The sequence below is a fragment of the Filicampus tigris genome, chromosome 15 (genome assembly GCF_054856515.1).
Source record: "Filicampus tigris isolate MCC_2025a chromosome 15, RoL_Ftig_1.0, whole genome shotgun sequence".
Taxonomy (NCBI): domain Eukaryota; kingdom Metazoa; phylum Chordata; class Actinopteri; order Syngnathiformes; family Syngnathidae; genus Filicampus; species Filicampus tigris.
In genome coordinates this window covers 16,987,964-17,009,076 of record NC_141231.1, presented here as the reverse complement: position 1 = coordinate 17,009,076, position 21,113 = coordinate 16,987,964, and the positions used below count along the sequence as shown (strand labels likewise).

At 40.5% G+C, this 21,113-nt stretch overlaps 1 protein-coding gene across 8 annotated transcripts in view; it reads right to left on the bottom strand.

Moving 5' to 3' along the window:
* Positions 1–21,113, bottom strand: part of cntfr (ciliary neurotrophic factor receptor) — a 282,361-nt gene that overhangs the window by 66,732 nt on the left and 194,516 nt on the right. For all 8 annotated transcript variants that reach the window (XM_086054349.1, XM_086054347.1, XM_086054348.1 and 5 more), the window contains one exon: positions 12,590–12,823. In XM_086054349.1, coding sequence (XP_085910475.1) covers positions 12,590–12,823 — 234 coding nt within the window. The remainder of the gene's footprint in view (positions 1–12,589; positions 12,824–21,113) is intronic.

Sequence of the window (21,113 nt, the reverse complement as noted above, 5' to 3'; positions counted from 1 at the left end):
AAAGGTTGTAATAATGGGCTCCACCACCAATGCAACACCGGTATGTTATTGATAATTCTCTCTTCATTTCCCAAAAAGGCATTCGCACGTTGTATTTTCACCGAGTCATGAAAAATACAGTACCAGTGGGGAAAGTTGCACACAGCAAAAGTTAGGTTAATTATATCCTAATAAGCTTTACAACAATTATACAGAAGACTACCGGGGGCAAAAATACGTTTTTTTTTTTTTTTCTCCAATGTAATGATAAAGCCAAACTAATATGTTCAATGTGAGCACAAGATGAGCGGAAAAAGAGGAGCAGAATTGTAGAGATTAAAGAGAAAATCCATTAGGACACATATATGAGGAGCCTGAGGTCAAAGCTAATTTATATGCCAAATTTGATCTACAATTAGGCTACTGGTGGCTAATCTATATTTGCTGCAGCATACGTAGAAATTGTGGGTGTTCACAGCATCAACACATGGCATGGAGATTGTCACAATTAGTGTCTTTTCTGAGAGATGTGGGCTTTTGAAGTTCTCGTTTTGAAGCAGGGGGGTGAGAAATTTGCCAGGTTCATTAATTATAAAATGCGTGCTGCTGTACGTGCGGTCGGAAATGAAATATGTTTTATTCACTTTCACTGACAAGATGTTAAGGAAGTCGCCTATCAAAACACTTCAGGGATATTGAGCCCAAGATGAGAATTGCTGTCATAAAGAAGGAAAAGTGAGGTAATGATACAAGCGCGAGGAACGTGAGGAAATTGGCTCGAAGGGTAAATTTTAACAGAGCAGAAGACAGATGGAGGAAAAAAAAAAAGTGTGGAAATTAAATGCTTTCTATTAATGAGAAATGTGAGTTAGCACGGAGGAGCAGGCAGAGGTGCCGAGTCTCAGTCAACTATTGCACTGCTCTGATGATTTCATCTTCCTCTCTGATTAATGCACTTTTCCCCCTCCAGAGACGCAGAAAGAAAGCTGGAATTTTTCCCCTTAACTTTTCAAACTCAGTAAATCTGTCTCAGTCTCCGAGCCACCTGCGCATTCGTGATGACGCGCACACACGCGCCAGTTAGCACAGGCGAGGGGAATTAAATGGATTATTTATAATTCTCTGCGTTAAAAGTTTTTTTCAAGTACAGTCAAAGAGCGAGAGTACAATTTAGACCAGCATTTTCAGGACAAATTTGCCCAAGTTATATTTCATCAAGCATTAAATGATTAACACTAGCGACTCTATTTTCGTAGATGGCTAATCTGCGGCGGACTTTTGATTTTTGTACAAGCGGAAAGCTCACTGCGAATGTTTTTCCATTGGGCAGACCGGACTGCATCAAACTCGCCGTCCTGGCGGAACACAAACAGAGGGGCATACTACCCGCTCACGTTGTCTGTTGCCATAATAGCCAGAGAGTGACCATACGCTGTAGTCATGCAAGGATCACTGGGATTACGCATCGTCGTCTTCAGCACAGTGGACGGTGCCATCACACCGTCGAGACTGTCAGTTGCGCCACACTTAAAGGGAATGAGGGAACCTTGATTAACGGCAAGTTTGTGCTCACACTCACAGTGCCGCAGACCTCAATTTTTGGGCTATGCCAGCTTGCCTGGTCAAACACAGATTTACGTTAGTCACGAAAGTAGAGCGCTTGGAGAATGCTTTTCTTTTTGTGTCTGTGTTCTGACATCAGATGTCAGCATATTGTCCGAGACTTCAAGCATGACTTGTGAGTCAAGCGAGCGTTGTCAGATTTTAAATGACAAGTAGGGGTGTCCTCGGAAGAAAATCACGGGAAAAAAGAATATGAATAAAAAACTCAAATTGTCATGTAAGCAGACTCACAATCAAAGAAATACATTTTCGGCTCTACTTTAGTAAAGCTGTAAATACTAATACTGTAAATAGTACAATTTAATGAACTTTGCACTTGTATGACAGTTAATGTAAACAGTGCCATTACAATAAAATGATTTAAAATTTCAAATCCCAACACATTGGAGCCTGACTCTAGATGGGTTGTGTTCGACGTTAGGGGTTCCACTGTACTAGCTTGATTGTGAATGACCTTATTTTTCTAATTTCTAAAGTTCAGTGCGTCCTAAAAAAAAATGTAGATGAAAGTACGCTCACAGCAGATTTCTGTACCCTGGTTTTGCTTTGGCAGTGTCTATCGATCAATTTTCCAAAATTAGATTTGAGTCAGACAGGAAGCCGTCTTATTTTACAGGCCCTCTCAGAGTTGATTGATGGAGATGTCACAGCAATGTGGTCAAGGACTTTCGAATCAGTGGGAACAAAATGAAAATGGTATCTCCAGTTAATTTGAATTTGATCCATGTGCATGGGTGTTAATGTCTCAAACACTCGACTCAGCAGTCGCTTTGAGGTGACAAGCTTCTCACTCTAAATTGGTGGTAGACTTTTGCACAACAGAGTCGCTTTCTTCATTAACACTCTAAAATTCGCAACGAGTCTATTTCAATTTGTATCATTCATTTCGCTGTACTTGATTATGTAAATAACCATTGCTCACTTGTGTCTCCTCTCAGTTCAGCACAGAAAGTGCATTTTTTAAAGGAATTAAAATCACAATTAATTGTTAGTGTTCATTTTTACCTGTGTCAGAATCCTGCCAGAAATACTTGAAAGAAATGATACGTTTCAGTCATCAAGCTGTCTCCACCATTGTGCTCTCATAGAATCTACAATGAGTAGATCGCAATATTTTGTCGTTCCTGAAGGGTTGAGTGGAGTGACGTGACAAAGAGTTTACCTCACCGCGCGATGCTGTCTGATTAGAATTTGTGACATTTGCACTTTCAAAGCACTTTCAAACTAACAGGGCTTATTCGGGGACACAAGAAGAGCAGGTGCACATTGTGACTTGATGGGAAAGAAAGGCGCTTGCACAGAAACAAACATTCAAAAGAATTCTGAATTTGCTAAGGGAAGACATGCAGAATAATATTGAGTAGAGTGAAGCTAATGACGGCAATAGGGAGACAGAAACATACAAATCTACCCATATCCCATCTACCCATATATCAAAGTAGAAAAAATCCATGGGGTATGTGTGCATATATATAAGCATGTACCCAAACCTGCACAAAAAACAACAGCAACAGGCTCTACTATTGCTCCACACACACAAACATACAACCCACGTTCGTGTCTTGCCAAAACCAACATCTCTATGTTTTTCCACAATAAGCACTGCTCATTTGGACACGGAAGCAATGTTTGTGTGGGACTCCTTTCATCTGCCCGCCGCAACATGTGTGTGTCCGCGTGTATGACAGTGGGTATGTGCGGGACAGTGCGTTTGTTTGTGTGATTATCCAGGAGTCGGTGTTTATTTATCCTGCACCCAAGTGAAGTTTTGACTTCCCTCTCCTTCAGGTTTGTCTTTCACATGATGCATTCCAATTGAACATTTCAGTCTGGTTTTTTGGTGATTACAATAACAAAGAGCGCCAAAAAACGAATGGTTCAATTTAAAAATAGTTTCGCGAGAGCTTGAAATTCATGGTCTTGTAAATACATAATTAAACTGCAGATGTCTTGGTAGGCTCCCTTCTCTACTTCTGTGTTGCTCTCTTCCTGCCATTACCTCTTTCCCTTCCTGTCTGTTCCCATGCTGTTCCGTGTTCCGTGAGTGCTCCTATCCTTTGGGAACATCCCATTTAGCCACAGTCCAGACTCACAGCTGCCTGGTCCCCAGAGAGTGCACCAACAAGCCGGTGTAATTGAGACTTCTCCGAGTGGACAGAATTGCTGAAGCTACTAGGCTGTTACAGAAAGATATCCTTTATTTATCAGAGGCACTTTGAGAGTGGGCGTGTGGCAATTGCATTGTTTTTGGTTGGACTCTCAAGTATCCTCAAGGACGATGCTGAACCCCAAATGATGCATCATCATTGCGGAACTAATAGGGAATAATACGGAACTAGAAACAAGCAGCCACAGAAAATTACTGTAACTCACCGAGTATCCTCAAACACTTTAAGATTCACATGTATGTATATTTAGTACATGGTATGTATGTATGAACCATACCATTTAATCAACAAATCAACCGGGTTCAAATAGTTCAAATAGTAAGCCTGCTCAAATCAAATTTTGAATGACACAATGAAACTGCAATATATGCTCTGCAGACCAAAGCAAATCCAATGTATCACCAAAACTGATAAGATATATTTCCATGCACTCTGCCTTTGCAAAATATTTGAAATATATCGGTTCTTATCAAGACCCCCTTGAATTTGAGCATGCTTGGGATAGTAAATGCCGCTGACATTCTTCTGACACCGCAAATCCAAAGCTCATTTTAATATTAGCAGTAAAACATCGCCTCACCTCATTCGTCCAAGCAGCCTTATATAATCCAGCACGATGCCAAACATCAGCATCAACACATGCTTGTAACTTTGGAAGAATGGTTTGGGCTTTTTTTTTTTTTTTTTTTTTTGTTCCAAAGCACAAAGCCTTTCAAGGTACAACATCATTAAGGTGTGTTTGGTGGAAAAAGCACTTGAGAGCCCTGACATCGACCCCCATCAAAAACCTTTGCTATCTGACCTCACAAATAGCAATAATGCACACGAGGAGTGGAAGGACATAGCAACTTCAAATGAATAAAGATTTTTTTTCAAGAAAAGTTATCAAAGCTCCTACAGGTATAATTTGCAGGCGGTTCTAACCTTGATAGTAAGAGCTCAGGTGGTGCATCTCTCTCCAATTCTACGTGACAAAGCACATAAGATGACCGACACACGTTTGGCTGCTTACTGGCCTCAAGCAGCCCGTGTCATGATTGTTTTGCATCCTGTCGGGAGGGGTGAAGAGAAAGCTTAAGGACGTAGCATGTGTTGCGTCCAGCACTTCCGATACCAACATTTGATAACCAGTGAGAGACGATCTTCACTCGTAAGAAACGAAACACAGAAATGACCTGATTTGAATACCAACTTCTCGTTTTATTCTGAAGCGTGAAATTATGTTAGGAGCTACTCCATTACACACAAACACACACACACACACACGGGCAATGTGGTGATCATGCACAAAGATGGACATGCTTCAATGGACAATATGCATGTTATAGTCCATAAACACAAAGACCAATGTAAGCTTGTTTTCTACTCCCTTGGACAAAAACTACTATTATTTCTGCTCTTTTCTTTCTTTGCTTAAAGCGGAAGTCAAACCAAACATATATTTTTAAGACCATGTTCTATGCAGGCCCACTAGTTGAAACACAGCATTCTGATGAATATTGTGTTTGTGGAATATGAGCTAAGAAGCAAAATCCACCCTTTGTCCATTGCAGGGGGCGGCCATTTTGTCTCTGGTTGTCGACTGAAAATGACATCACAGACCCGCAGGGCTCAGATAACGACCAATCACGACTCACCTGTTTTCTGAAGCCGAGCTATGATTGGTCTGCGCCCTGAGGGTGTGTGATGTCATTTTCAGTCGACAGAAGTGACAAAATGGCCGCCCCCGGGACATGGCTAGAACCGGGTGGATTTTGCTGCACTCATACACATTTCATATTAATAATATCACGTCGTTTCAACTAGTGGGCCTGCATAGACCATATTCTTAAAAAAAATATGTTTGGGGTGACTTCCCCTTTCATTTCATTTACGGCTTCAAACCTTCTCATATTATTGTTTCATCAAAGCAAGAACTAAGCTAATTTATTCATTTATGATCTCTGACAGAAGATGTTCAATGAGATCAAAGGCTGATGGTCAAGCACGCTGTCAGCTCAAATTTTCACTTTCACTTTGTATGACTATAGAGCATCAAAGAAAAAAAAAAAACACATTATTTTTTCATGGACGATACAATAAATGGAAAAGTTGACCTGATTTGACGGCCGTATTTTATTTTATTTCTTAACAAACTGATTGCTTTGCAGGAAACATTATCCACAACAGTTTTGTAGTTCACACAAAAGAAAAGCTCGACACGTAAGAGCTGTAAAATGGGGTTAGAACATGAAACTCTCTAAAATCTTCATCACTCTGTTTTAGTTTCTGTGTTTGGTCAAATAACTTAAGCGTTACGGTTTGAGGGAACGAAGCATTCAACAGAATGGATGTGACAGGCTGAGCCGAATGGGTGAGCAGGAGTGGCCGTCACATTTGACATTTGAATCTCCTCTTTCTCTTGCTCTCGTTCCTTTTATCATTTGCAATGTTTTGCTTCTCGTGCACGCATGCGCATACACAGCCAGAAATATATTTGTCGGTCTCAGTCGGTCTGCCTTACTTGATTGACGTCAATGGAGAAAACCCAACCTCTCTGCTGGACTCTGGGCCAGAGGGAATACTTAACGGTCAGTCTTTCTGTCTTTCTTTTCCCGTGTCGGTCTGTCATTTTTTCTGTTTACCGCTGTGCCTCCTTCTTTAAACACGCACACATATGAACGCCCCCCCCCCCCACACACACACACACAACTAGCGTATAACTAGAGTTTACTTGGCACAAAAACAAATCACAAAGCACATTTACATCCCATTTCCACAAACCAGAGCCAACAGAATTGGCGTGAAAAGCATACAAAACTAAGTGATGAATATTTAACACACATAAAAATGACATCTGAATACAGAAAATGAACTAGAATAATCAACTAATTTGCCTTATTCCAGATGTGCAGTATTTGGAGTGAAACTAACCAATGAAGACAAATTTCCTCAAAACTGTGGGAAATGCTGCACATAAAAAAAAAAAATAGAAGAGGGGGTAAAGCTACAAGACAGGCTTGATGGTCCAAAATGAAGAAATGCAGAGTTGCAGGAGTTTAGAAATGAATGACGACGTGGTAATATGAACTCATTGTGTTTCCGTTGTCTGATTTGTCTCTCTCACGGCATTTTATATGGTACAGCGGTGGAAACCAATTGTTTAAAAACCTTCTCCAAAGAGTCAAATGTCTAAATTATTTTCAACAACATATCCAACAAAATGCCACTTGTGTTCATATTTGAAATGGATACTATGAGCCATACATGTAACTTGGCATTATCGAGACAGCTTACTTTTCAACATTGTCACGTTGTTCGCTAAATCCACATCAAGTCCTGCTTTATTCCTGCTTGCCTCCTGTTCCCTCCACTGAGCTCCTTTTTCGCCAACTGCTTTTTATTCAGTCACTCTCTGCACTTGAACCTTCATCTGCACCGAGCGACCTTGAGCCAAACAATTATGAGCAGGACAGTTTGTGCAACCTTGAATTTCCTTTGTGCCGTATCATATAATCTGAACCGTTCACATCCTCGGTTCTCACTCACTTGAATCGTTTTCAACTCAGAATGTTAGACAATAGCGTCAAAGCCTGAAAAATGATTTCTGTGCAAGCATGAATACTGACATTGTAGGGAATTGCACAAGCAGACACCAAAGAGATGAACATATTTAAAAAATGTTTAAAAATTTGAAAAAGCAATAGAAGAAAGCGACCTGGACAAAAGTGAAAAAATACGGAGGAAAAAGCCCTTGTTGAAAAGGAAAAATTCCTGTACTTTCCTGTCTTTAATGATTTAATGCTATACCATCTCTCTTTGAAACAGCAGCATTGAGAGAAGAAAAAGGGAAACAATCTGTCATGCCAGACTACTTCTGATACCCAACTCACATCAAGACGCCGAAGCACACATTGACCTTTTTTTGTTTGTTTTTCAAATGTTTATGTTTCCCTCATGGCTTGCCATTGACTTTTTAAACCGAACCCATTTTCCCCATTTGTTATGGTTGTCCGCTGCAATAAAGTAATGCGTCAGATGCAGTTTTCATGCATGTAGAGCAAAAACAAACAAAAAAAAGAAATGGAGGTCAACAAAATTGGAAGAGAAATGCATAGCAAAAAAAAAAAAGAAATGGGGGCGAAAGAAATGCATGGGAAATACTGTTTTTTTTTTTTTTATCTAGGTGGTCTAAATGTTACGATAAAACACAGCTTACCCTCTTATATTCTTAAGTATTTTATATGTTTTTATTGCACAGTACTTTGAGTTGCATTTTCATGTATGAAAACTTCTGTATAAATAAAATGAGCTTTGAATGGATTTTTTACACGTTAACTAGTGTGCACATGAGTTCTGGATTTCGACATCAAAAATCAAACTTGAAAAACTGAAAAAATGTAATAAACCACCACTTTTTTAAAAATAGAGCTACAGTGGTATATAGCAACTGAAGTGTTGTGCAAGTCAAAAGCGTGCTCAATACTCTTTGAAGCTAGCTGTCAAGTACCACCGAGTGCTCCGGGGTTTACCTTGCACTATATTGTTGATGAATTACAAAGGATATTCTCGGTAAAAATGTTTTTATGACTGGGAAAAGAAAAGATAATGCATTATAGCAATGATGTGAATCATCAGCAGAGAAGTGAGAATGCACACGTTAGTGAATCAAGATAACACCTTGACGAAGGTTGTACACGATGAACAAAGGATCCCCAGCACTGCTTTGTGGCACTCTGACTGTTTAGCTTACTGAAAAAGAAACTACGGTACTTATAGACAGACAAACGGCCGGAAATGATGCAGCCAATATATGAAAGGCGGTAATAAACAAGCAAAGCTGTGGTGAGGTCAACGAGGACAAGAGCAGGAAACTGAAATCAGACGTTCTGACTTACAAGTGTTTAAAACTAAAGGTATACGGTACGATGGATTGGATTAATTTTCTTGCCTGGTCATCTCAAATTAAAATGTTATGTCACAAGAAATAAATAAGGCTCAAGGGAGAAGCTGAGATGACAGTACAATTAATTTCCAAGGCCATCTATATCTTTCAGGCAGGTATTTTTCTGTTTACGGTGATTGACAAGAGCAGTGGGCGAAGCAAGGGGAGTAATTAAAATGTAAGATGAGTGGTAGTTGTTGCGGTAGCCTTGCATGTGGGGCCAAACACTTCCTGGTTTGAACAAGAAGTCCCGGAAGAGGCAAAACTTTATGCCTTCACCCTCCCTATAGCGATCTGTCTGCAAAGATACAAGACAAATCCATTACCCGGCGATGTAGCACAGGTCCCCTGGGTGGGCATGTGTGTGTGTTTCTTAGCATGCATATAGTCACAAATACAATCCGCCCAGGGAAACCAAATTTAAATCATCTGGCATGTGACGGTGTCGTTTGTGAAAATTGCCTGTAGGGAGGCAATGTACATCCATTTAACAAGGGAACTCAATCCACCTTCAACTCATTCTGTTGAACATTGGAAGCAAACAACCGGTGTGTACGTGTAGTGTAAGTGCACTTTAATAGGTCTTTAATAATGGTGGGGAATTGGATTTAAGGTTGGGGTTTTTGTTACAATAATGAAAAGGCGATCATGCCCGAGCAAAAGCTGACACCTTAAGTGAGAAAGAATAGAAGGATTTTTAGCTACGATTACAAATGACACCTGAGTGTGGTTGTTCTTTGGTGCAAGAATGCCAAAGCCAGTCTTTGTCCTTAAAGCGGAAGTCAACTCAAAAGTTGACCAATCACGGTTCACCTGTTTTCTGAAGCTGAGCTGTGATTGGCTGTTACCTGAGCCCTGAGCAACTGCGGTGTCATTCTTAGTTGACAGGAGTGATAAAACGGCCGCCCCGTGAGATGAATAAAAACGGATAGATTTTGCCGCTTTATTCATCTTCCACAAACAGAATATTAATCAGAATATCATGTTTAGACTAGTGGGGCTGCATAGAACATATTATTGTAAAGCAAATTTTGGGGTTGACTTGCCCTTTCATGAGAACTGTTCTTGCTTCCTCACCAAATGCGTTTATTACCATTTCAAACACGTCTGTTGATTGAAACGTCATACTGTATTTGAACAAATAGGTTATTTCTAAGCATAAAAATGAAACACTCTACACCAAATATGGATTAAAAAAAAGCCAACACATAAAATATAATTGCTTGCCTAAGATATAGTTAAGTATACCCATTGGTGGATGATGTGCTGCTAGGTGACTTTGTCTTAAATTAGTGCTATGTAACTGGCAGGTCAACGGACTTCCTCACTGCAGGAGCAGCTGACCCGCAAGTTACTGCTGGTTCACTGCTCAGATGTCCTCCAGGCCAACTATCAAGACTCCACCAACAGCTTTGCTCACTGAATGGCGGTGCACAGGGAGATTGTGTGTCCTGCGGACTGACTGCTTGACAGGTCACTGGGGTGAGTGGCTGGATATACGACCCACTGCGGTTGATATTGTGTTAGCTGTGAGGCTGAATAACTGGGTGGGTGCAGCCAAGTGGTGGTGCTATAAATTTTTAAGCTGACGTCCACTGAGGACAGCAATAGATAGAAGAATGGGGGGTGGAGGGGGGGCATGAAAATGGCAGGGCAGTAATAATTTCCCCAGTTATGACAGCAGGGCATGGTTTATTTCATCAACAAACTGTATTGTTTTATGACCTCTTGCTTATTACAAGATAATGGACATTTATTGCCGGGACAGACATTTTATATGAATTGCCACTCTATCATGCCACCGTTCTATATCTTGTAATTTTTTAACAATTTTGAGAATGTGCATGTGTGAGCTTTTGTTTACTCTTATTTAGCTTTTCAACAGGCACCAATTTGACCATGGTCATTATTTATTCCCTTTTCAATAATGCCTGTATTGTGAGGATTCACCTAGTAGTTCCTAAAATGTAAGCGTTCAAAGGAAAGTGGTCACGCCCCTTTTTGCTGGAAATGTCAATATTCTGCGGACCGTAGCTCCCAAACCCCTGTTCCGATTGACCTAAAATTTCAGATTTAGTGCTGTGCCATCCCTATCAACAAGTACACCAAGTTTCATTAAAATCCAAATCTGCTTGGCTAAAATGTTCAGATTCTTTTGGGTGATTTGGCATGGACACATTTATGATACATTTAGAGTACTATATTATATATTGTAGCTGTCTAAAACCGTGCATTTGTGGTTATAGCATGATATGTAACCACATTTTTTCTTGAATTATTGTAACACAACAAATTTGCCATGCAGATGTGGCAGCTAACTGTGCGCATATTAGGGAGGTCCTTATTTAACATGTTAATTAAGTTTTGGTGGGTGGAACCTTATTCTAGAAGCTAGAAAGAGCTGGACACATGAAGGAAAGGACAACGTTTGAGGAAAACACAGCATCTCCAAAAAATTAAAAAAAGATTGCGAAGACGTAAAAAAAACAAAAAAAAAAACAGACAGATGGTTCTTTGTTATCCTCTTGATAACACTCTGTGTTAAACATAACAAGCCCCTGGTGTGAGTAATAAACGCTGCATAAAATCCTGCGACCGTCACGATGGTAATCACGACAAGTGTAGCCTGTCGAGGTGTCACGATCGCTGTAGCTGTGCAACACTTTTTAGCTGTAGCACGTTGTGTAGGTGGCACTTCACAGAAACACAAATACAAATGGAACGCCAGCATGACAGCAAACAACCGAAACTATTATCAGGACAATTACAATGACAACTAGGAACGAGCAATGAGGGTTACGCGCACAAACTTGCGATTGACCCTCGGTGAATATTTATATAATGCAAACGGTACTCCCTCGCTCTATTTCTGTCCCTCTCTCTCACACACACTTCAACCGGAGACCACCACAAGTGTCATTATGATGCACAAAATTATGAGCGGTGAACAGGACAGTATAACATACACCATTCATCCTCATGACATGATGTACCATCACATAAAATGCTCATCAGTTTGGTATTATTGCGGCATTCCGCAATTCATCATTTCCAGTAAGATTAACCCAACTGTCAGACTGCCATACCGGCTAATTCATCACACATTTGCATGGAAATTTCACATGTGCCACCGTTGCATGTACCTGTACAGTATTCATGACTCATTCTTGGCTGCGTGAGCTTTAAGATGACAGGTGTATGGAATAATAAGAACCGTCGCCATCTTAGTGTGAGGCGGATTGTGCCGTGTGCATACCTTTAATTTCATCACATCATCGTTTGTATTGCAAAAGATTGCCTTTATGCAAACTATCTTTTTGACCTTGTCCTGAGGCTATTTCTTTATTGGAAACGTTAAAAATGGAAAGAGCACAATATGTTCAGGTGTATATATTCAGTGCCAGGGAAGTGATGAATTAAGCTGCCTCCCAGTCTGTCATTTTTGGCGGTGCTATGAAATACTGTGTCATGATTGATGCTAAACAGATATCAGCATGCACCCTCAAGTAAAGTAGCACCTGCCTAATAATCTCAGTGTTCTTCCGGGACTTTGTTTGAATTTGATTTAAAATCCCCCAACTGGTTGCATCGCCTTAATAAAGCTAATTTCATGTTCGAATCCAAACAAAGGCTCACACTTGTATTCTTTTGGATGACCGTATTAGCTCGAATCCAATTCATTTTGCAAGCTTTGAGGGCGCATAAATGCGGTACAGTACAGTATAAGCATGTTTTACTCGTATGCATGGCATTTTCATTGCACAATATGGATACATCAATTTGCTCTCTTGTTTACTCTCTGCAGAAGCAATAACCAAAGTGCCCTACCGGGATGATTAAAGAGTCATGACTGTTTGGCAAGCAACATTTGGCGGACAATTGTCTGGGTACTTACTGCCGATGCGGAGGTTGATGGTGTCACGTCTCTCTCCATTTGGGTTCTGAAAGCAGCTGTAGAGTCCGTTGTGGCCCAGGTCCACTTGGGTGAGTATCAGTCTGGGGCCTTCCAGACGGTGCTGGGCCTTCACGTCCGTCCCGTTCACCTTCCACGACACCGATGCGTCGTTGTCCAGGGAGCCGCACTGCATGGTGACATCGCTGCCCATTCTCTCATACTGGTTCCTGGCAACTTGAGAAACACAGAAGCAAAATATTCTTCTTTGAAGACAAATGATAACCGGAATTACATGGCCATGAAGAAACACCGCATCACAGTTGTGCTTGTTCGTCAGCATTAATAAGGACATCAGCACATGATTTGTTAGTGGAATTTGGGCCGTCATGCTAGAACTGTTGGTTCAAAGTTGGAAGGATTGATTTGCCCAAAATTGTTTGGTATAATTTAGGGGTGAGGAGCTAAGAATTGGCAAAAATGAACATAATTTGTAGTACAGATTATTTCATCAGTTTTGTGTTATTGTGTTGAATTATTGTTCAAATACGAATCGGAACCAAGAATAAAAGTTACCTTCATTGTTTTTTCCTTTACGCAAGCCAGGTAAACATTTAAACTCTTCATGAATGTCTTTTTGTGTTATTTCAATTCTAAATCCTGAAGAGAAAACGTGCCGATATTATTTGTTGGTGTATTATCATCCAGGCTCTGCCAATGGGTTTAAATGATGTTGTAGGGAACATGGCCTCCAGGATTAAGGGATACATGCCAGCCTAATGGGAGTTTTGGTTACGACAGTGCACTTTAGAGGCCCCGCATTGTTGATAAGTCCCACAGGACCCGTCGGGACCACACAAAGTGAAGATGTGAGATTAACATTTGAATACGAAGGCTCAACAGCTCAACAAAACGCACAACAATGAAATATTGATCCCTGTCTTTTCAAAAGTTCTTGTCAAGACAGAAAAGCGAAGACAATTGGGATCAAATGTTGTTGAGGTTTTTCGTACAAGGTAGCTCCCTTCTCCCCGTGTCCTCTGACACACCTCTTAACACAGCGGATACAGATGTCAGCCACTGTTTCATGTATATTTCATGTCCCATAACGCATCCATTTATATTTCATGTGGAAAATCCCTTTCCCCATTAACATTAACGAGACATGATTTGTTGTCTCTCGCCCGTTTTCCGCTTCCCGTCTGAGCCGTGCATCAGCCCCTTGACCTCGCCATCACTTGATTCCTGCCCTCTGAGTCACTCTTTTTTTCTCATTACCATCCCTTCTTCACCCTGCCCATCACAGCCGCCGTCCCCAATTTGTTTGAGTCACAGGCAAAATAGTGAGTGCAAGACTTCCCAATTTGGTTTGATCTCCCACTCTCTGTCAAAGGGGAAAATATGTGGCGTTATTTATATAAAAAACTTATTTGCATCTCCATAAAAGCAGCCTGACTTTGATATTCCGCTTTGATGCAGACGCTGGTGTCCTTGTTAGTGTAGAAAGAACGGAGGCAAACATCTTCTTGAGTACTGTACAGTCACTTTGATACTGTACTCAAAATGACAGCGAGATGGAAGGTCGGATGGATGGACGGACTTGTTGACAGACATTCGTAGTGGTCTAGTGTTATGGGCTTCATTTTTAGCCAAGCCAACCCACAGTCAATACTGCAAAGTCGTACATTTTCGAGAAATTAATTACTGCAGGTATTGTGTTCTAAATTACGCTTCTAGTATTGATAATATTTTCATGGGGTGGGGGCATAATGGACACATTAACGTCTAACCTCCGGTGCTGAGGTTCAGGCAAGTGTGCCATGTGAGATTGCGCACTCTGTGGTGTGTCACGATCATTCGGCGTTATCTTGGCTTCTTGTCTTTGTTTCCTGCCTCAGTAAGTTATTCTCACTGCCTTTGGGTGGCTCCATTCCTCTTATCTTGTTCTCACTCTGTCTTTCTCTCTGCTCACCTTCACTCTTCCTTCTCCATCATTCTTTCCCCCTCACCTTGAAACAGCTCACTCCGCTCTGTATTCTCCTGAAATGTCTGTATTCATCGCCTGTTTACCTCAAATACTAAATCACGAAACTGCCAAATCATACAAAAGTCAACAGATACCCTAATGAAGGAACTCACTCACGCATATGCAACGACTCCTCCACTGTGCTGTATAATGCTCTCATGCCTCATCACCGTACGGGCAAGTAGGCCTAATAACCATAATGGCATTCAGCTCAAGTGCTATTGATCTTTTTGTAATAGACAAGGCATTGTTGGTAGCATAAGAACAATGTTATGAGCTATCAAATGCGAATGAAAATCATTAATGTCCTTCACAAAGTTCAAAGTCTTCTAGACACAAACCAGAGTCTGTAATGCAGATTCTGCTTGAGGAATGTTTAAAAACTAAACTCAAATTGATCATTCCGGCAGGCTGCATTTCAATATGTCAGCTGATCCAATGTTTTACTGTTGAACTTTCAAAAGACGAGGCTCCCCTTAGGCATACAAATGTGATTCACCGATAACTGTTCCTGTGAGTTACGGCTCGGGTGGAACGCGACACGCTCCCACGCCGTCTGAGACATGCATGCCAATGAATCTACAAGTAGCGCTACACACTGACACAACTGTACACACACGTACATTAAGCATCAAACTGCGACACACTTGCAAGCATTCGATGTTCGGGGCACGACACGTCGGGATATAACTCTTGCGATGGTAAATCAGAATGCCAAGCCTCCATTTAATTTCACGGCATAACTTAGCAGTGATTTCTTACAGAGACTCACTGATAACAGACATGCGTGCACAAACAACTGAAATCACAGATGCGGAATGATGCAGAGAGTCACACACTGGCACATATGCGGCCCTGAGATTTTGGGTGCACAGTTGGTGCTCCAAAATGAAAATAAACCACTGATCAAATCTAGTGGAGAGTGTTTGATTGCTGCAAAAAACATATTGGTCTGCGAGCTATGTGCGTCTTTCATGGTGGATGTGTGCTCAAACCTAGAAAAGACAACTGACTTGGTAATCATTCATCATTCATTCATTCATTCGTTTTGTCTTTTTACTTGAAATTTCAGTTTAGTTTGGCAGGTTGACTGGTAGTTGAGTGACATGTAGTTAAAAAACACAAGAGCTGTATCTAAAAACATTGCCTTTCGAAAGATAATGATCACGCAGCCAAAAAGGTAAGCCAAGAATGGAAAACAGCAGAGCTGGGTATCGCCTAACCGTCACCAATTTCCCGTCTGCATGTTTAGATGACCCACGTGGTCCCAGTCGGTCTGAGTCAGCCAAACAGCCGAAACTGACTTAACCGGTACCATGTCACAAGCAGGTGCCGCACACCTGTCACGCAGCCAAATTAAAAAAAAAATAATAATAATAAAACAGTATTGTATAGTTTTCGGTTCCATAGACACAATGACACGTGCTCCATATTGTTTTTATTTGATTTGTTTTTCCTTTATTTGGCAGCGTGTCCACTTGTGCGGCGCCTGCGTGTGACGTGTACATTCATTTCTCGAATTAGCAAGAACGATGCCTGCACAGTAATATTGGAGTGGTGGACTTTTTGTATACTCATAGCTACATGCAAAGTTCAGGTACAAATTGAGGACTAAGTTGCAAGTGTAAATAAGCCCATCATCACTCAGTGTATGTTGAATGAATAAGCAGAAATTGGTCCTCTGTGTGTGTGTTTGTGTGTTCTTCCAGTAACCTCTGGGTAGATGTGCTTGTAATGTGCGGCAGGTCTGAGCACCGTTGACCTTACAGCATGCTAATGTTGCACTCTGGAAAGACGAATGGTAACGCTGCATATAAACTACAATGAACAGCGTGTGGGTGAAAAATTAAGTGCCCACTAACACCCCAGGGTGAACCCGTAGAATTCATACATAATATACAGTACTTGGCATTCATGAAAGCTTTAAACCGTTACTAGACACTAGGGGCTCAATATTTGTGCCTAGTGCAAGTCAGTGCGCAGGGGCGAGCTACACTTTTGTCGTAGAATCGCGCAGCTCCGCGCGGTTAGAAACGGGCTGTTTAACTTGATACACTGCCAGTCGAAGCAGACGTGCAACACAACTTAATTAAATAGGCTCTGTGCGTTATTAATAGATGAATGATTCTTGATGTCAACATTATTGTTTAATTTTACCCTACATTTAGCTACCTAATCCAAGTTGTTAGCAAGTTGTTTGACAGAGAAAAGTGGTTTCAGTCTTTGTGATTACATATGAGAGAATGGGTATGCCGGGCGCCCAAAGCAATTTGGATAGAGAGCGTGCAAGTACAGTAGCAGCTGTATCAGGGTACGGAGAAAACAATTAACAGATGTTTCCAATTATAAAAGTTGATTAGAAAACTCAGGCAAGATATGTCTAGAATTAAAAGAAAAGATGAATAATTGAATGCAATTTGTGATACAGTAACATGTGGTGCGGGTGTTAGCTAGGGAGCTAGCTAGATAGATAGTAGCCCTGGCCCCTGTGACAATACAATATCTAAACCAAAAATTGTTATACTGTAAGACATGAACCTGTTTCACCTATGAAATGACAGAGCAACATCAACTTCCAACTACCAGTTTGTATCTAGAACCCAATTAAAGCCATAAGAACTCACAAAGCTAGCAAAGTATTCATAATATTATTATTATATTGTGTATCAAACCGTGGGACAGAAATTGAAATTCAATTTGACTTACAACCATAATCGATCCATACTGCAACTATCAGTGTAGTAACTTAACTTAATTCAAAGTTTGATGAAAAAAAAAAAAAAGTTTCTATTATATGCAGAGCACCACTTCCATTCATCAAAATGCAAGTCAGTCAAAGTGAAAAGTTGTAACCTGTACATCATCATACAGTCAGTTAGTTTCTTGCCTCAGTCAGCATGTGGCGCGCACTGCAGTTTTACAAAAGTACAACACAGCAAAATGCTAAATCATTCCTGATGATTTGCAAGATGGCGCTCCGATTAACTGCTGTGTGACATAATAAGTAGCGGTACTAAACTGCTGCTGGCAAATTGGAGCCGCACACATATTAATGCACCGGTGCCGCACACATATTAATGCACCGGTACAGCTACAGAATACGTAGATACTTGCTAATACACTCACAGGCGTAAAAATACAAACACACATGAATGGGATTATACATGGAAATACGCATTTCCACACCCACCCTCTTGTTCCCTCCCATATTACACTTCCTCCGCAAACATCTTGGAATTAAGTTATCACTTTATCCTCCTGTCTCTTTTTCTCCTCCGAGAGATTAAGAGTCACTCTCGCTCGGCATTTGCCGCTCCTTTCATGTGAGACTGAGGCAGCTGCAGCTGTGAAAGTGTTTATGTGTGCATGAGTCAGGGCATCAGTGCTCATATAAATCCACTTCCTGTTTCCTGCCATCTTATCTCGGGCCCCAATGCACTTGCCTTTTGCACAGTCAGGTGTGTGTGTGTGTGTGTGTGTGTGTGTGTCTGTCTGTCTGCGTGTCTATGCGCGTGTGTGTTTGAATCAGTCATATGATGATGTCTCTCATCTCAGAGGCTGGCAGCAACAACCGGAGTTGACAAAAAGATTCACAAGCAACAAAGTTAATTGAGCCTTGACTTTTTAGAGGCGCCCTGGGAGGAACACGGAAGCAAGGAAAAGAATGGAGAGAGTGTTAGATGGATTGGAAAGATGAAGTCGTTGTTGCAGAAAGAGGAGGGGCAGCACAGGAGGGAGGATGTTGTGAGTGCGCAGTTAATATTTTACAAGGCCGGATTAGAGAGGTCATGAAATGAGGAGTGGAGGAAAAATTCTTGAGAATTAACTTGAAGTATGAAGAACCGAGGAGAGGAAAAAAACAAAACAAAAAAAAAAAAAGGAGTGGGACAGCTGGGTAACACTGCGCTGTTCAGGAACGTGTCGTTTTTTTTTTACAACAGGGTTGATAAAACAGCAAGAGGTGGAAAAAAGACATCAAAGATCTGCATTTTGAACTTCATATGTAAAGACTTCGATTGTTTAGGATAAATATGAATGATGAAGTGACTTCAAATTCGCGTCCGATGTAGTGCGTCGTCTCACGTTTACAGCAGCGTTGACGACTCACGTGTCTATACCATACCACATAAACGACAAAAAATACTAAGGGTTGTTCTGTCAACAGTGTTGTCTAGCTTCAACAAATTAATTAAATTAATTCAAGCATTCATTCAAGCTGAAAGAGTGCGACCAGATTGTGTGAGAGCAGGAAGTCCGCAAATGTCATCCTTATATTTATAAACAGTGCACACTATGTTACGTTTTGCCATTACAACATTAACTTTTAATATGCCCAGTAAAAAAAGACTCTTTATTTCATATTCGAGCAAAAACATGATTTATGTTAAGTGAAGTCTAGAAAGACTCATTATTGTTTATGGAATGCTACAAAAAAAGGTTGTCTTTATTTTATTTTTAATAAAAAACAGCTTCATTCTTAAATGTCACAATTAATGCACTTTTGAATAAAGTGGCAAAAATGGGTGTCATCCTTATGTTAAGCGGGGTTGTCGGTATCTGCTGAATGCAACGATTAAGGTAATTTGTAATCTAACTTAGTTACATTTTAAATCAAATAATCAGTAAAGTAACTTAGTTACTTATGCATACCTGTTGTACACTTGGAAACACCTTTTGTACAATGTAGGCCGTGTTTCGCTGATTTCTGTCCATGTGACAGCAGCCATTCAAAAAGAATGCGTAAAGTGTAAGATTATATACAAATATGAAAAGTTTGGTAAGATTCGGACCCCGCTGTTGACAGGTATGCTTTTGAAATCAAAGCAAATGTGGTAACTCTGGTTATAATGCACTTGCTTACGTACAGCAGAATGGGTTTCCATAGAAGAGTCGTATTGTTCTGCCTTGAAAGCCAATAATGGTTACGATCAGATTCAGAGTTTGTTACTGTAACCATCCATGTACAACTGAACTGTATAATGCTGTGAGATTTTTGAATATATTTCTAACTACCGGTAACTTAGTTAAACAGCGCAATCAGAAATCAGAAACATTGATGGAATATGAATGCGAACTCATTTACATTCAGGCAATCGTATCCCAAATACATATTGATGCTATCGACTGCAGTGACATGGAACCGAGGCCTTGAGTTCAATGTTAGAAATTCTAATTCAAACTCTAAAAGCACAAATATTCTTCCGGAAACACAGCTCAAAAGTAGTGCTTTTTGCTAGTGCGAATCCTAAATCATACCCTTGCCTTTCTTATTAATTCATTTAGGACCATGCTGTTTCCATTTCCTCTGATATTTTCTGAACTCAGATGTGAGGTTTAGTTGTGGTGATTCATCACCTGCATCTTGTTTTTATCTATTTTTTTGTTCTTTTTTTTTCCTGATCAGCTTTCCGTTCAGCAGTTTCTCGTTGGACAGGATTTGCGCAGCTACCAACCGCAGTCTTGAGACAGCTTCCATGTGCTTTTCTTACTCTTTCTTGAATGCTATAGCATACATTGATATGCAAATATCATCTTTATAATTAGTAGTTTTTACTCCCCGTTGGCTCGACTGCATATGCATGATAATTCCCACATAAGCCTGAAGAAACCACTCTCGCAGTCCTCATCTTATTGGTTAATAATGTGGTTAACATCACCCTGAGCCTTCCCCTAACAGCAAAGTGAAGGTCAGCGCTAATACCGGCCAGCTCATTTATTACACAGATTGGGGGTGGGGGGGTTAGTCATAGAAAGGATCAGTGATAGAAAATATCTCCTATCTTCTGATTGAAAATGGGAAGATTATACGGAAGCTTAGGAGTGGCGTAAATGGTGCAGAGAGCAACCATGAAGGAAGTTAACAAGGGGATAAGGAATAACAATGTGCGATAAGGAGCAGCTGGGAAGGGAGGAATTACCAAAGGTAGAGATGAGAAGAGAAGCTGAAGCAACGAGCGACTTAATTAATGGACGACAATATATGACTAGCTGGGTGAAGAAAACATCAGCAAATATCACTGCCTTCAACAAGGGTACACTGGAAATATGTCATGACCTTACCATGGGAACTTTAATTGTCAAAGAAAACTGGCAAAACTCCTGAATGTGCCTTACCCAAAACATAGCAGTGACCATAGCTAACCGGATATCAAAATCCATCTTTTCATAGTCATTGCTTTGTCATGCAAGTGTACATTAAAAATGTTCATACGTTAAAATGGACACCCTTGAGAAGATTGTCACCGTCGTATATTCCTTTGTAACAAAGTGTAGTAAGATAAATCCAAACATGATATTTTTGTAAAATCCACATTGTCATCAGATTTGACCTTGTTATCAGACTGACCTGAGTAAAAACAAAATGAAATCTCACTCATCCATCTGTTCAAACTCTTTAAGATATTCAAGTGACAAAATTCTGTTTTCCTCCTCAGTCGGTGGTCTAAAACTAAAGTATGTGTATCCAAGGACGGTTCTGTGTGTTTGACACAAAGCTGTTGC